The sequence below is a fragment of the Heterocephalus glaber genome, unplaced genomic scaffold (genome assembly GCF_053883595.1).
Source record: "Heterocephalus glaber isolate CG9 unplaced genomic scaffold, H.glaber_assembly_v1.0 deba00001594, whole genome shotgun sequence".
NCBI lineage: Eukaryota > Metazoa > Chordata > Mammalia > Rodentia > Bathyergidae > Heterocephalus > Heterocephalus glaber.
This window is the reverse complement of record NW_028258369.1, coordinates 4,109,868-4,127,526: the sequence shown is the minus strand read 5'-3', so window position 1 is coordinate 4,127,526 and position 17,659 is coordinate 4,109,868. Positions and strand designations below refer to the sequence as shown.

Sequence of the window (17,659 nt, the reverse complement as noted above, 5' to 3'; positions counted from 1 at the left end):
TATTATAGTAGACAAGAAATAGTATTTGGTCATGTTCCAGAGTGAATGAAAATCCCCTGATATAAAATTAAAGCAAGTTAATGGTAAGAACTTTAGCAAATTTAATTAAGAATTGAATCTTGGTATCATAAAATCATCAACAAATATGTTAACTGTGAAATGTTAGACACCTACCCAATAATGTCTGGAAAATACCTAAAGGTGTAATATCACAAAGTTGTCTCTGAATTCATAGTGATTAAAAATGCACTAGATGCGAAATAAAGAAGAGATGTGAATAATGAAAAGAGGTAAAGATAGTAACAATATGGGCAAAGTCCTCTAATTAAAATATTAAAATAACTGGCATTCAAATATCTAAAGAACAATTTCAAAGGTAGCATAGAGAATATCATTTTAGCATAACCATAAGCCTAGCCACACAAGAAAATCACTGAATAGACCAGGTCACAAAACCATTACTATTCACAACAGCCATGATTTTGAAAATGAACCTAAATAAAATCTTATAGAAATTCACAACACCTTTATGGAGAAAATTATAAAAATGTACTGAAAAGTTAGGGATAAAAAAGTCCTAAATACAGCCTTATACTATGTTTATTTAGAGTAAAAGAATATTAACGAGATATCAATTTTTAAATTATTTATACATACAATGTCTTATCCATAGCTTTCAAGATGGCAACCAAGCTAGGGGTACTGTTTCTCATGCTCAAAACCAACACTGGAAAAACTCAAGAAGAGGTAAACAAAACAATAAAGTGAGAAACTCATGAGGAACACTCAGCCTCAGGTGAATTAGGACTGGTGGTAGTGGGGATGGGACTGAAGTGGAATCAGGCATATAACCTGTAATACAAGGCAGATGACAGGCTCAGGTAAAGGAATTATTTTAAAGTTCAGTCTTTACTTCAACTAGTGTGCCTTGGAGAAGAAATTTTTACTGCCCCACTAAAGGTATCTGAAGCAGCACCTCACAACCAGTAAGCCAGAATCATGAGGGAATATCAGAAAACATAAATTTTTGGGCTGCTGACACAGGGTGAATCCAAACACTATATTAATAATCACCTGAAACTTCTTCAATGGAAGACTATATACTTTTCTTCTCATCATAATACACTATAAGGCATACACTAAAATAAAAATAAGAAAGATGATAGTGAATCATACATTACAAAGGGTAAGAATTTATTCCTGAGACTTTTGAGAAATCCCTTTGATGTCAGTGATGACAGGTTTTCATTATGATTGACATGGTCCTCATTTTCTCCTTGGATATTTTACAGGATACTGTTAAAGCCAAGAATGGATTCATATTAGGAAACGAGAAATCCCAGACCTTGACAATACTTATTGTGAGGACATAATTTAGAACTATGGGGCTGTACACAAAAAAATAAACATGATCCACAAAATTCCCCCAACCCCAAACACACATTTCTCAGTGCACACTTAGCAACAGCTAAGTGTGGGAGTTACCAGGCAGTAGGAGCCAGATGAAGCATATGCACGTCTTAGGGACTGAATTCTTATCGTGCTATAAACTGTTTTACTATCCATTACTGCAATGATTTATTGTAGAATTTTTTATATTTATAAGAAAATCCCAATCGTGAAATTATATTTTCGTTACACAAGAATTCTTTGATCTGAGGGGCTAGTGTCAGGTGATTAGGCAGAAGGCAGCCAAGCACCTAAAAGAAGTTAAGGAAATACACTGAGCGACGAACGAGCAGATGACCCACTCTAGGAAAAACACTGCAGATCCTTTACTGTCAGTCTTAGGAGATGTCAAGCATAGCCTGAGAGCTTGAGCCTCACCGTTCTTCCTACTGAGCACTCTCTGGGAAATTCTCTGGGAAAGTTCTTATTTCAAGGCAGCCTGGCAGAGAGAGAAGTCCCAGTGCCAGTGCAAATTCATGAGCAGAATTGATGTGAGTTCTCTGGGAACCTCTGTGCCCCAGAACAAAAGAGGAGGGACACAGCGCTTTCTGGGCTGTTCTGGGCGGGGCCGGATGTGAAAGAGTATGACTTCCCCTTTACCCACAGTGGGGGTCAAACTGTCCTCGCCGGTCAGCCGGTCAGCCGAGACTTAGAAGGTGTTGCCAGGTGTCTTGGTTGGTAACTTGAATTAAAACTGTGAAAACTTCCATGAACACCTGAAAGTCCCAGACATCCTACCCCCGAGAAAGTAGAAAGTAGATAAAAGGGCCCCACACCAGCCGGCCTTGCCCTGATAGCCAGAGTCCCCAGGCCTAGTAGTTGGACCCATAGGCCGCTTACTTTTCCCTCAGGTGTCAAGGAATTAAGGCTAGGTCTATGGATGGTGGACTCAGGTTAGCAGAGGGAAAACTTTCAGGCCCTATGGAATTAAGGAAAAGTCCATGCAGACTGATGCCTCATGTGGGGATTGGGGGGTGGGCACACAGAGCTCCACCCATGATGTTCGTGGGAAGGTCTACGTCAGCCCTAAAACTTATGTGCTCCCTCACTTTGTCTTCAGGAGAATCAGAGAAGTAGGAACTTTGTTTTTATAGGATGAAAACTCACCAAGGGAGGACGAGTCTCAGGTTATTCAAAGAGAATGAAGAGGAATCTGAGCTCAGTGGGAGCCACTCTCCTGGTGAAAATAAAAATAAATAAATAAATAAATAAATAAATACTTAAATATCTCTCCTCTTGTTTTCCTAGGAATCCTTGATAACTTCTGAATGAAGTAGTTGGTTGAATTGTGCCCTGATTTCTTCCTCCTAGGTAAGTTGGAAGTTGTAGTGTTAAATGTCGATCAGTAGAAGGAAGAGGGTTCTTGACCTTGCCTACAATGGATAAGATGGTCCTGAATGTAATCCGAGAGGACTATGAAACCTGAACCCTGGGGGCTCAGCTCTTGCTGCCATCTTAGTAAGCTCCAAACTGGGCAGTCATTCAGTAGACTCTAAATTCCTCCATAGAGTTCTTAGATAGGCTGACATTCATTTTTACTTTTTTTTTTTTGGTACTGAGCTCGAACTCAGGGCCTTGCGTTTGTGAGGCAGGCATGGTGCCACTGAGCTATATCCCCAGGCCATAGGCTGACATTTAGTTCAGGAGCCTGGGGGGTTCTTAAGAGCAGTGCCCTCTAGGAAACCCACAAAAGGGCTCTTGGTTCAATCCAAGATGCCCTAATGGCCATGCTTTCTAATTATCAGTCACCCACTTAGGTTAATGCCTTGTCAGCCCTCCTGCCTACACTCCTGCTTGCTGTCCTTAGCCAGATTCTCATGTCTCAACGTCAGAAGAGTAAGCTCTGTTCCCATGGCAAATGCAAATAGGTCTGCAGTAAAACCCAGAGTCTCAGAGGTCCTCAGGCCACTTCAGAGGAGGAATCAGAGTCCCTGTCCTCCTCTGCTGTTGGTGGGGATGTACCAACCAGCTCCCCTGCATTTCCCATGAGTGTCAGGGGCCACAATCCTCTGGCTCCTATGCTGCAGGTGCTTCCTGTCCAAGCTCTGATATAGTTGCCTGCAGTTCTGATGGAGCTGCCCACGGGAAAATTTCAATCCTCCAGCAGCATCTTCCACAGTAGCTAGAGTACTGTATAGTTCTTGCTAGATAAGTATGAAATGAAAGAGCCCATTACACAGGCAAAAATGCCAAATTTACAGCAGGATGTACAAGTAGCATTTTTCTGAGATCCTAAGGAGAACCTGCAAGCTCATGCAGCTGGTCTTTGGCTTTGAGTTAAAGGAATTCGATCCCAGAAGTCAATTCTATGCCCTGGTGAGCAAGCTGGGCCCCTCTAGTGAGGAAAGCCTGAGTGGCAGTAGGGGGTTGCCCCAGAAGGGTCTCCTGATGATGCTTTTGGGTATGATCTTCATGAAGGACAACTGTGCCACCGAGAAGGAGATCTGGGAATTCCTGTATGTTTGGGGCATACATGATGGGAGGAGGCACTTAATGTTTGGGGAGCCCTGGTAACCCAAGATTTGGTGCAGAAAAGTACCTCATGTGTCTCCAGGTGCCCAAATGTGATCTTCCAAACTATGAATTTCTGTGGGATCCCAGAGCCTATGCTGAAACCACTAAGATGAAAGTCCTGGACATTTTGGGCAAGATTAATTATACCTTCCCAAATTCCTTTGCTACTTTGTATGAAGAGCCTTGGAAAAACAAGCAAGAGAGAGCAACAGAGAAACTCCTCGGTGGGACTGGTTCTGTTGTCAGAGCTTATCTCATGGCTGTTTTCGGTAACTCATCCTACACCTAGTTGGCTCTGAGGTACTATTCACATGATATTTGAAGACCAGTTATCCTTTAAACTGTGACAGTACTAGGGGGCAGAGGGAATAAAATATGTGTTCTTTCTTCTTGTTAGACATGAGTACGTATAGGTATCTTTATTTGCTACTTTTTAGATGTTACTTTAATTGAAGTATTATTTTGTTTCAGAATCTTAATTTTGTCACTTTAAGGACCACATATTCATTGCTGTTTTTCAAGTTAAGGCTGAGAGTTTTGTTACTTTTAATCAAGTTGAAAAACCTTAATACTTTTCCTATAGTATACCATCTAGTATAGTATAGTATATATACTATATTTTACAGTATAGTATCATACCGTATAATGTGAAATTGGAAAAGGGATTTTCATGGAAATGTAAGATAACACCTATAGAAAATAGTTTTTGGCATCACAGAATGGTGGAAGAAAAGTATTTTGATTTGTTCATAGTTGATTCTATTGTCTTTGCCCTTTTCTGGTAACATTAAATGAAATAAACTTGGGTTTACTTATTTTATTCTAACTTTGAGAACTTAAATCATAACAAATTAAACTCCTTGCTTATGGTTTTTTATTATTTCTTAATTTACTTTTTCCTAAGCATTAATTATCTCCTCTGTAGAAGTCTCCCCAATAGTACATCATACTATCATGAGAAACAGGAGATCCAGCCACTGTCCATAGGATTTTTGAGTCTAGCAGCAGCTATTATATATAATCAAATGATGATATTTTACCTAAGACATAAAAGAAAAGTAAAAAGAAGGGATGAATGAAAAAGAGGAGATTTCAAATGAAAGCACAGTGTAAATTACCTGACCCAGTCAATTTGGAGCATTAGGAAACTGCAAGAAACTCAGTGGGATATGATTTTATTGAGGCTGCATAATTGTCTGGATGAGGCTGTAGGAGTGGTGAGCAAGGGTCAGGCCTTCCCATTATATATCTCAGATTCGAGAGACTGAAGCTGGAATGGAAAGGAAATCTCAGAAATTGTGACGGCATCAGAAAGAAATCTATTAGGCAGAGAAATGAAGGGAGTTTGAACTCTCCACGGTGTGGGTGAGTAAAGTATACAAACTAAACACAATGTCTGGGGAGCTTCTAAGACATATGTATAATACTCCATTGACATGAGATTCTAAGAAGCAACTGAACTATCACTTTCATCATGTGCTGGCAGAATCAGGTTCTGCTTCACTAAAAGGACATTTTAATTGGGTTACTAGAGTATAATTTGTCAAATTTTAAGGGAGGGCTCAACACCTGGTGATACAGAAAGGAATGAAAAGGGGATAAATTGGCTAGAAAGATACCTAGAAGGGAGGTTGTTGGTCACTGACACAAAACAGGAACTGTGTGTTGCCTACAACTAGAAAATAACAACCCCACACTGAAATGAAATAACAGATTCTCTAATAGGGAAATGATACTTAGTTTTTTAAATTTAGTATTATTTGAGATGATGTTGATTTCTATGGCATTTGAATTTGTATATTTTCAAATCTTCTGAAAATAAAATTATATGAGAGAATGTTGTTACCACTGGGTCAAAATAATTTTAGTAATAACTATTTATTAAAATAATATTTGCCTAAAATTGTCCCAGATGATTTACATAACTTACATATATTACTGAACTGTGTGTGATAAGGTTGATTAGATTCATTTTACAGAGAGAGAACTTGCAACTTTCTCAAGTTCCCTAAAGTATTAAGAACAGAGATAGACTAGACCCTGGGTTTGAATTCCTCCAGAGTCCACATCGGTGAACCCCTTCAAGCCTGAGGCACACCTTATGTCACTTACTCATTTTGTACTTATCCTGTCAAAATATATTTCAGGACATAAAACATAAGACTTCAAACATAAAAGTACTGTTTTGTATGCATAGTTCTAGGAATAAGCAACATCAATACCAAAATAAGTGTGAGTTATGAATAAAAGGGGAGGGATATTTCAGGAAAATATTATCTTCAGGGTCAGTGTTGGTAAACTTCATAAGATGAGGGGCTCCTAAAACTATCTGGCTCATCCCCTTCCCTGTAGAAAATATGAATATTTGAACAGAATTATGTAAGAAGCTAAGGCTAGCTGGTGAAGAGAAGGTATAGAGCAGTTCTCTGCATTTTCCTTCAGCTTTTCCATGGAACATCATTATTGGGATACAGTCTATTCTCTGCCAGGTTGCAGAGGGAAAATCAAGAGTTCAGAATCATGTGGCATTTTCCTCCCATAGAATTTTAGGAAACAATGCAAACAATCTAAATGATGAAAACTGAAAACAAGTACCCCATACAAAGGAGCCACAGAGAATCCAGTCTTTACTCTTAGATCTAGAAGGCTGCAGCACAGCTGTTAGAATGGGTGTCTTGTCACTATTGACTGAGGTACTTAGAAACATGAGAGCTTTCTTAGGTATGGGTGATCTGAAATGTAAAGAGTCTATTTGTGCCAGGCTTATTTCACTTCAGTGGGAAGCAACATCACAATCGTAGGTAGAGGATAGAAAAATTGATCTCATGAAAGTTGAGGGGAGAATGGTGGTTATCAGAAACTGGGGAGAGTAGGGAGAGATGCGAAGGGAAAATACTGATCAATAGGCATTAAATAAAAGGAGCAAGAATTTCCGGCATGCTACTGAACAGTAGGGTATCTATGATAACAGTTATATACTGTATATTTCAAAACACTAGGAGAGTTTTGAATTTTTTCATAAAAAATAAGTGATATATATTTGGTGATATAGACATGTTTAACCTGATTTAAACGTTTCATATTGTATACATGTTTCAAAACATCACATGGTACCTCATTAGTAGCTACTATGTTATGTGTCAGTTAAAAATAAATTGAATTCACGTGTGACTGAAGTTTTGTTCATAAAGTCTTTTCCTACACTAATGTCTTCAAGAGTTCTACCTAACCTATCTTCTAGCAGGTTTAGTGTTTCTGCTTTAATACTTAGATCTTTGATTCATTTCCATTTTTGTTCAGTGCATGGTGAATGATATGGGTCTAGTTTTAAATCAGTGTGGAGATTCCACAAAAAAAACTAGGATTAGGGCCGGGGATTTAGCTCAGTGATTCTGCCGCCTGTCTTGCAAGCGCAAGGTCCCGAGTTCGGACCCCAGTACAAAAAAACAAAACAAAACAACCCCCCCCCCCAAAAAAACCCAAAAAACAAAAACAAAAAAGCTAGGATTAAAGGTCCCATTTGACCCAGCTATTTCCCTGCTGGGTATCTTCCCAAAAGATTTAAAAGCATCATACCACAGCCATATATGCACACCCATGTTTATAGTGGCACAGTTTGTAAGAGCTAAAACTTGGAAACAGTCCAAATACCCATCAACTGGAAACTGGATAAAGATGTGGTTTTATAACAAAATGGTATATTACTCAGCCATAAAGAAGGATAAACTAGAGACATTTATAGCTAAATGGATGGACCTTGAGACCATACTCTTAAATGAAATAAATAGGACACATGTGTAAATACCAACTGGTTTCTCTGGTGTGAGAAACTGAAAGTGTGAATGAGGACCAAAATATATAATTGATACTGTGAAATAGGAAGAAAAATTTCAAAGAGGAAGGGGAACTAGGGAGGTGGAATAGGGAAAAGGAAAGAAGGGAAAGAAAAAAATGAGAAAAGAAGGAAACAAAACAGAAACAAAGCTTCTGTAAATAGGGAGGGGTGGAGGGGTGGAAGGGAGGGAAGGGGAATGGGAAAAAACAAGAACCAGGATGTATCAGGTACAGGTACAAATTCCCAATGATTAATCTGATCATAATGTATACCTAAAATGTACCTATTAACTTAATGAATTAAAAAAAGTGAATTAAAAAAAGAAGAAACCCAGGGCCTTCCAAGAGTCAAACTCTGGTCCTAAACTTTGCATAAGGAATGAGTACACAGACCTGCACCAAACACAGAGAGCTCCAAGCAACCTGAATCTTGATGTTATCCCTGACAAGGAATAGATAGTGGTAGCCCAATGTGCATTTCCTGACTTACCTCTCTGGGGCTTCATGAATTTAGACCTTAGCTCTGACTTTGAGACTGTTTTAGGTTATTTTTCTTACTGCTGAGAGAAAATATCCAACACCCAGTAGTTAAGGGAGGAAGAGTTCATTTAGCTCACAGTTTGTAGTAGTTTCAGTCCACAGTTGGCTGGTTCCAAATCAAGGTGGCATGGCAGAGGGGCATCACAGAGGAGAAACTGTCCATGATGTGACAGGGCAGGCAAAAGGCAGCAATCCACAGCATTAGCAGCCTGCCTTCCCTCTCTCCCTTTATATTTTATCCAGACTGTAAGCCTATTGATTGATGCCAGCCACACCCAGGGTGAGGCTTCCATTATCCACAACTTTAACCCCAGTATCACCCTTAATCCGCCTTCATACACCCTAATCCAGCCACCTTTGAAACTTCCCACCTATGACCGCACGAGGCTTTGGAGGAACATTCAGATACAAGCCATAATGACACCTAGGATATTAAAGAGAAGTGTCCCATTCCCTGTGAGTAATCAAAGGTAGAATCATGAGTAAAACCGAGGGCAGCACAGAACCTACAAGACTTGGGTACAATAGAGCTTTAGTTTGCCATCTGCTCTGGGAGGAATTGAGCAAGACTGCGAGCCAGCCTTCTAGAAGGGTCTCGGGATGTGAGCATATTGGGCAGAGGAGAAGGCAATGAAATAATCAAAGGAAGGAATCACAGTCCTTGTAAAGAGTTAACACAGGGGTCTTGAAGAAGGACCCAGGCAATTCTTCACCTTCAGAACTTAAAAGACCACACAAAGCCCCACCCTTGCTAGCAGCTCACAAATGTTTGGTCATTGTTGCCATAACATTCTTACTTTCATGGTATACAGGGGATAAGGGACTTGGACTAAGGATTCTGGCCTGAGGTCAACAGTAGAGGAATTTCTAGGTTTGTCTAGATGCGTCACTGAGGACCCCAAGGACAACACACCTCATAACATTGGGAGGAACATGGAATGGGCAGGTATGGTTGGATGACAAGAAACTCAAATAGAACTGAGGCTGAGGATCGTAGAGTGATTTTGTTTTTTCTGAGTGTGCAGGCCTCAGGGCATGGAAAAGGAATTCTAGGCATAAAACAAGTACTGACAGGAGCATTCAGCACTTAAAAATGTGATAGAGAATACAGTCCTATCCTAGTTTCAGGCCTTGAAGACTCAGGCAAAGGTTATCAAGCTGGAACTCCCACCACTTGGTAATATCTGGTCTACTGCCGGGAAGATCCATAGTCTGAAGGTGCAGTGCCTATACAAATGACTTAAGATGAGGAGTCGAAGAGCGATATGCCAATGTGAAGACTGAGGACTCCACAGTTGAAGAGAGAAAATTCCCCATTGAGAAGTCAACAGTGAGGCACCTTGAGAGCAATAACAAATGAGGAGTCCCTTTATTTTCCTTCTAGTAGGTCCCAGAGAGATGTCAATGTAAAAGCAGCACAGGGAGTGCCTCCCATTACCTCCTACCAATCGACATGTATTTGAATGTGAAATAAAAGGATATCTCAACATTAGAAACTTCCAGCCTCTTCTGCCTCCCACAGAATGCCTGAGCCAGGGATGGGAGGGTAAATACTAAGGCTTACTCTAACATCCTCCACAGGTTAGCAGAAGCACAGGGTGATCATAAGAGCAGGAGTCTAGTGTGTTCCTAGAGCCATTCCCTCACAGAAAACTGCAAATGTAGTCTTCCTTAGAGCCATGATAGAATTTGTAGGCTGAAGGTGCACTTACCCTCTCAACCTCCTTTCTCTACTGGGCTCTCCATTGCCTGTTCTCTTGTATTTCTGTCTGCTGTGCCTGACCAAGGCCATCATGTTGCCATGTCAGAAGAGGAAGCGCTGCATCAGACAGAAATTCCATGCGGCATGTGATGACTCCCAGCATCGCAGGGCAATTAGGACAGTGCAGTAGGGGAAGAAGAGCCTCTTTGCTCTTCTGTCCTTGGGGATTTTCTCCAGACTTCATCTGCTTCTGAGTCAAGCAGTGCTGCACAGAGGCCTTTTATCATATCATCAACCACCACTACTTCTGGACATCCTTCTGGACGAGATTCATTGAGGATGATAACAGCTGAAATAATGAACATCCAAATTTCTCAGAGGGTCCCGCCTCTACTGAAAGCTTATGCAGCAATTCTTTCACTATGAAGATGGGTTTTAAAAATGTAAAATGAAATAGTCCATTACCAAGAAAGACATGATGATGATTGTTGACCAAAGTACCAAGACCAGTTTGCTGAGATCCTCAGGAGAGCTTCTGATCACATTGAAGTTGTCCTTGTAGTTCAACAGAAGCAAGCCAACTTAATCGGTCACTTATATGACCTTGTCAGCAAATTGAAACTCCCCAACAATTGGGAGATTCATGGTGGCAAGAGGTTACCCAAGACTGGTCTCATGGTGCTCTTGGGTGTGATCTTCATGAAGGCAACTATGCTTTTAAGGAAGGCATCTCAATATTTCTGAAGGTATTTTGAGTGTATACTGGGAGGAAGCACTTTATCTACAGAGAGCTCAGCTATCTCATCACTGAAGACTTGGTGAGGGCAAACTATCTGGTGTACTGGTAGGTGCCCAACTGTGCTCCTGAATGCAATGAATTCTCTTAACTTCCAAGAACCTACAACAAGAGATGAAGAAGAGACAGCATGAGCCGGACTTGCTGTCAGTTCTGGCACCAATGGTATGAGCAGGCCTGTTCCACGGCCATATTCAATAGCTGTTTCTACCCCTACTGACATCTGAAGCTTTTTTTCCAGGGTAGAAATTATAATTTTGTAGTAGAGGTTAACTTGGAATTCCCAAATATTCTCCAATAAAATAGTATGCATATAATGGTATATTTAAAATAATAATAATAATAAACATGAAAAATCTTGTGTTTCATTTCTTTAGTCATTGTATTTTGTAAATTTAAATGATATATTCCTTGATAATGGTTAGTTTATTAGAAATGAAGGGGAGAGTATGTATCAGTGGGTTAGAGTTCTTAATGTGTAGTCTGTCTTTCATCACTGGGACAAAATGCTTAAGAAAAAATAACTTAAAAGAGAAAAGATTGATCTTGGCTCATGGTTTCTGAGCTTTCAATCCATGGCAATGGGCTGCATTGCTTCGGGTCTGAGGCAAGTCAGAATACCAATAAGGTGGGAGCATGTGACAGAGGAGGCTGTTCGCATCCTGGCAGCCAGAAAACAGAGAATGAGCTTGAGCCAGAGGGGAAGGGGACAGGGATAAGATATAATCCCCATGCCACATCTCCATGACACACACTCATCAACTGGGACCCACCTCCTCTTTCCATCACTTCACAGTAATCTCATCAACTTATGAATCCTTCAATGGATTAATATACTGATGAGTTAGAACACTCATGATCCAATCAGCTTCAAAAAGCTCATCAGCTGGTGAGTAGGCATCCAGCACATGGCCTTTGGGGGATATTTCAAAATAAATCCACAATGCTCACTGTCCTTACTCTCCAAACATCCACTGAATATCTAGTCTTTGAAAGGCTCTGAGCTAGTACTAGCGATGCTCAGATAAAGATTGAGCCTTAACCCCTACAGTTTTATAAGTTGGGAGCCATAATCACATTGAGGAAAATTAGAAGACATCCTCTATGATCTACAAAACAGTAGAAAGAATGGGTTAGAAGAAGGACAAATTGCTTGAGGCAAGGCATTTTGAACTTTGGGGAACTTCAAGCCAGTCAATGTGATGTAACTTTTAAATCATCCTCTGTAGTAAGCTATAAGAAGCTATGAGACTACTGAGTACAGGTCAGCTCTCACATGATGTGTGCTAAAAGAGAGAGTAGATAAATGAATGAAGAAATGCATTGTAGCGTAAGGTCCAAAATGAAATTCTGATATTATGTGCTATCTTGACAATTCATGATCTAGCATGGTGGCCTTTAATAGCTCAAGTGCAATTTCCTTTCTATATGCTGTACTTCCAGAGAAGATTCTTTGGTGGAACAACCATCTTTATTTATAAAGGGGAGTAGGCCCAGTTCTTGCTAATTCCCATTTGAATTATTTAAACAGGCAAATAACATCATCATGGGAACTACAAGTCACTTTTTTCCCCTTGATTTACAATCCTGCCTTTCACAGGCCCTGGTTATTTACTATGTTGCTGAGCATGAGCCCCATGTGGCACTTTGTGGCATATGGTGTCCTTCTTCCAAAGGTTGTAAGTATATGAGGATATGTGACTGATTCATTGATGTTGATCTCATCTGTCTAATGTCCTGTATTGTCTGGTTTTTTTGTTTTGTTTTGTTTTTGGTACTGGGGATCGAACTCAGGACCTTGCACTTACGAGGCAAGCGAGGTGCCACTGAGCTAAATCCCCTGCCCCAGTGTTGTCCGTTTTAATACCACATAAACATACTATGGAAATTCCTGCCTCACCAGTGAAGTACATAGGAGGCCATTAAAAGCATGCTCTTATTAATTACTTTGGGATCAGAGACAAATAAAAAGGAATAATCTACTTTGAGAAAGGTATTAATATGTTAGTGCTATCATAAAAGATACAGTTCACTCAATGTCTTTCACAAAGTAGAAATGTACTTTCTCACGATCCCAGAGACTAGAAGTCAGTGATCAAGGTGTCATCAGGGTCAGTTTCCTTGAAGGTTCTTCTCCTAGACTTGCAGAAGGGCATCTTCTTTGGCCTCTTCTCCATGTGATCCCTTTCTCTGTGTCCATCCTGATGTCTCTGTGTATGCCAATTCTTTGTATAGGTGCACAGAAGTCAGATTGTATTTAGGGAACACCTTAATGGGCTCAAAAGTGACAAGAAATCTAAGAGGAAGGCACGAGGCAATTCAGTTCTTGGTGAGGTATCCAATGTAGACATCTACCTTCTTGCTGGTGGAGGAGGAAGCACAAGCTGTCCAGTATTTTATGAGAGTATTAATCCCACCATCGTGAATTCATTTAAACCTAATCATATCCCAAAGTTCCTGATTCCTAATACTATTCCATTAGGGATTCATATTTTAATATAAGAATTTAGGAAGAACACTGTCCAAAGCCAGACTACCTAACTGGAAGGGGCTGATGAAGAACTAGTAATATTCTCATATTCTCTAGGTAGTGATAGAGCTAGGATACTTCTCTGATCTCAAAGAATCTAGGCCCCACACCATTCCACAACACCTACCCTGAAGCTGAACTTGTGTATCTGTATTTATGTCTCTCCTTACTATTCCAAAATGTATCTCACATGACTTTAAAAAATGATTATGTGTCCAAAGTACTAGATTAGAATCCATAAGGAACAATAAGAATACTAAAATAAATGAGAGGTCTGGGTAACAATAAGAAGGAAATAGTATTTGGTAATAAAATGAGCATCTTGATGAGAGGTGTCACTTAAGGAGCAGAACAGAAAGAACATAAGGATAGAACCTGATGATAATATTTTATGTGAAATCCAGGTCCTTTTCCTAGACCTGCACTTTGTTCTTTAGATTTCACAACTCATATAACTCTAGAAACAGACTTATTATGCCCCTATTAGAAGTAGGGACCCTACTCAAGAGTTTACAGGGATGCAGAATTTTCCAGAAAACTTTTCATTAGTGTGAGAGGAGGCAAGAAAAGGACCTGGGTAAATACCAAGTAAGAGTGCCCAATCCTACAGGGGTTAAGTCAGTATCTTTGCTTTACTTCCTTATAGATCTCTGTAGATCACAGCTGCAGTGACAGCCTGATTCTACAAGTGTCTCAGAAATGTGAGGTCCTCGCTATAAGGAGGAGTGACAGAGGGAGGGGCCAAAAGCTCTGAGAGGAGTCCTATGTCCAGTCCTCTATGAGATGAGGAAGCCACGCACCCCAGCACAGAGAGGGCCCCAGAGAAATTGCCCTTGCAGTTTGCCTTTCCAGGTATTTTCATAGGTGGTAGCATTCACTTCCTTTTGCTGTGCCTCAGGAAGAGAAGAGCTTCGCATACTGCTGCCAGCTTTGCTGAAGTTAGAGAAAAGACCCAGTCTCTGGTAGAGACAGGTAAAGAGCTCCACTGAGAAGGAGAGAAACACCCACCTCAGAAGATGGCGCCGGCCTCTTACCTCACAAAGCCTCATCCTGGTTTTTAGTCTTGAAGGTCTCTAAAGAGCGTGGGTTGGTTGAGATATCCCTGCATTTTTACCTCTAGGGTCTTAGGAATGTGATGGTAAATAAAATGAGTCCCTTAAATAAGCAGAGGGAAAAGAAGCAGACCTTAACACCAAAGATGAGGACAGTTTCTTGTTTCTAGAATGTTCAAATATGGGAGTCAGGTAGATAGATGTGAGCCCTTATTTCCCATGTGATATTATCAGTGATCTGAGAGCCTTGGACTGAGGGGAAAGGGCTCAGGTCAGCTAAGGAAGGACTAGCATGATCTGCAAGGAATCAAGAGCAGAACACTGTTCTCAGGAAATCACTGGCACCACAAGATTGACCTGGAATGCAGCTTACCTGTCATCAATTCTAGGGGACCTCGTGTGGAACTATCAGACTATTTTTTGAAAGGAGGGTTTCCAGGGATGTAAGAGCCTCAGTCTGAGTGGAGAGGGGTTTCAAGTTAGCATGGGAGAACTTGCCAGAAACTTAGAAGTCAAAGGAAGGAATATATGTGAGGACTGGAGAACCCACACTCTGATGAGAGCCTAGGGTATGTGGGTACTAGCATATGACTTGTACCCATTGTCTCCATATGTTATTAATAGTGGTGAGAGACTGTCTAAAAGGGATGGCCCATAAGTTCAACAGTGGGAGGATTTCTAAATATTCCTAGGGGTTGAGATGAGGACCATAAGTCTAAGAAGAAAACCAAAAGGGTACCACAAAATCCACCCATTGTTATAAGCATTGGGAGGTCATAGTTTGGTGAGGTGGCTGCTCTGTCCTCTTAGGGAGTCTCGGGGATGACAGCAGGAACACAGATTTCTAGGAAAAGGATGGCTTCAGAGGTCAAATTTACGATTGAGGGGACAACTCATGATGGAATAGGCAACAAAGAATTGCAGCCTGACTCATAAATTCAACACTTGAAGGCCCAAGGCAGGCCTGTCAGGCTGTGGCTTCCCGTCATTTCTTTATAGCAAATCCAAAACAGATGATGGAGGTAAAATTTGGTGTGAGGATTCAGCTCCCAGTCAGAAGACAGTTATAGCAGGCTGTACCTGGTCATCTGGAGAATTTTTTGAATGAGAACTACATGTCTTAACAGCCCGTAACAGAGAGGGATCGACATAACTTGATGGTGCAGGGCAGATGACGTGATGATATGCCAAGAAGCTCCTTCACTTCCTCCTCTTGGCTCTTGGATACAAAATATTGGCTTTGGTTAGAGGAGTCACCTTCAGAGCAACAGAAGTGAGAGGTGCAGGACTTGCCTACAGTTAGTGATAAGTGTGATAGGGAACTGAGAGGACCCCACACAGCCTTTGTCACCACCCCAGAATACCACAGAGTGGGGTAGCAGGGCACAGCCTTGGACTCATTCCACCTCCCTTTACAGGGACATGCTGACTAGAATAGGACCACTGTCAGTTCCTAGAGCACTGCTCTCACAGAGAGCTGCAGAGGTACACTTGGTTAAAGCCAAGGAGGTGTCTCTCTGCTGAAGGTGCTCCTATAATCTCATTCTCCCACCTCCAGGTGCCTGCAGCACCAGCCATCTCATTCACACTCCTCCCTCTTGTTTCTAAAAAGATTCATCATGCCTTGTCATCAGAAGAGCAAAGCCCATGCCCGTGAGAAATGTCCCCAGGAAGGTGGTGCCAATCAGGGTTTTGAGGATGCTCAGGAAGCAGCAGCACCAGCACCACAACCAGCACAACCACCACCAGCAGCAGCAGCAGCACCAGCAACAACAGAAGAAGAAAAAGAAGGAGGAGGAGGAGGAGGAGGAGGAGGAGGAGGAGGAGGAGGAGGAAAAAAAGAAATGTCTTTTTCCTATAGCCCACCTGCTGCTAGACTAGGTGGCCATGCCTGGCTGTTTCAAAGAATTCCATGTGCCAGCACTCCTTCTGATGGTCAATATGAGGAAATGAGGGGCTCTTCTCGAGCTGCGCTCTTCAATAATTATTACTGGGGAAACCCTCATGGCCCAGTTGAGATGTTGGAAAGGTTCATACTCCACAAATTTAATTTGAAGCAGCTCTTTACCAAGGACGAGATGTTGAAGGTCACGACCTGGAAGAACAGAGATGAGTTTGTTGAGATTTTCAAGAGTGCCTGTGGGCACCTGGAGGCGGGCTTTGCAGTTGAAGGGAGAGAAGTGGACTCCACCCATCACTCCTATATCCTTGCCAGTATGCTGAGCCTACCCAACAATGGGAGGATTCTCCCTGGCAGGGGCTACCCTAAGACGGGTCTCCTGATGAATGTCCTGGCTGTGATCTTCATGAAGGGCAACTGTGTTGCCAAGGAAGACATCTGGAGATTCCTGAAAAAGATGGGAATGTATCCTGGGAGGAAACACCTGGTCTTTGGAGATCCTAAGAAGCTCTTCACCCAAAATTTGGTGAGGCTAAAGTACCTGGTGTATCAGCAGGTGCCTGGCAGTGACCCTCCATGCCATGAGTTCCTGTGGGGCCCGGAAGCACATACTGAAACCAACAAGCTGAAAGTCCTGAAGTTTTTATCCAGGGTTAATAAAGCTTCCCTTGCCTACTTCTCATCTCTTTATGAAATCTCTAAAAGAGATGAGGTAGAAAGAGCCCAAACCACAGGTGCAGCCAAAGATGGCTGTACTGCCAAACCTAGTGCAGTGTCCATGGCCACAGATCCCACCGCTTCTTCCAGCCCAGTTGATGTGTGAGGCTTTTGATCATTCACTTAAAGAAAGAGGCTATCACTAGAGGAAATGTTCTGGAAAATGTTTAAGAACCCCACAATAGGTAGAGTTATTTAGTATAAGAAAAAAGTAATTGAAACATGTTCAATTCTTGTTTTCTCTTTTGCTTTTAATCTTTGGTTTTGTAAAGGTAAATGTTTTTAAGCTGTTTCTTGGCTTATTAAAGTTAATTAAAATTAAATCCTTATCAAATAGTCTTCTTGGTTCTTGACTCTTACTTAGTAAACAATAATTGAGCATATGTTTTATGGCAGACTCTGTAGTAGTACAGGAAAATTCAAATACTGAAGATAGTCTTCTCTGCAATAGAATTTTTGAGCCGATGACCTTCAATCAGACAAGCAAGACTTTGAACTACCACGTGACTTTTTGGCATTGTAAAAAGAATTAGTGAATATACTGATGTCCATGGCAACAGTCAAATGGAAATTTCCTGAAAAAGTTGCGTGGACTTTTGGAAACTGCAAATTCCTGGTGGGGTAT

General features: G+C 41.2%; 1 protein-coding gene and 1 pseudogene across 1 annotated transcript; both read left to right on the top strand.

Annotated features, from left to right (window-relative positions):
* The first annotated feature begins 681 nt into the window (after nucleotides 1-681).
* On the top strand, nucleotides 682-4,252 carry LOC147823243 (melanoma-associated antigen B4-like; annotated as a pseudogene).
* Nucleotides 4,253-16,366: 12,114 nt separating this feature from the next.
* Nucleotides 16,367-17,140, top strand: LOC106008464 (melanoma-associated antigen B3-like). Its single transcript, XM_013068308.1, has one exon. The coding sequence runs from the start codon at nucleotides 16,367-16,369 to the stop codon at nucleotides 17,138-17,140; it is 774 nt and encodes a 257-aa protein (XP_012923762.1).
* Nucleotides 17,141-17,659: the final 519 nt, after the last annotated feature.

What these genes read in the sequence shown, in the direction of transcription:
- LOC106008464 (XM_013068308.1), top strand. Translation starts at nt 16,367, where the DNA reads ATGAGGGGCTCTTCTCGAGCTGCGCTCTTCAATAATTATTACTGGGGA.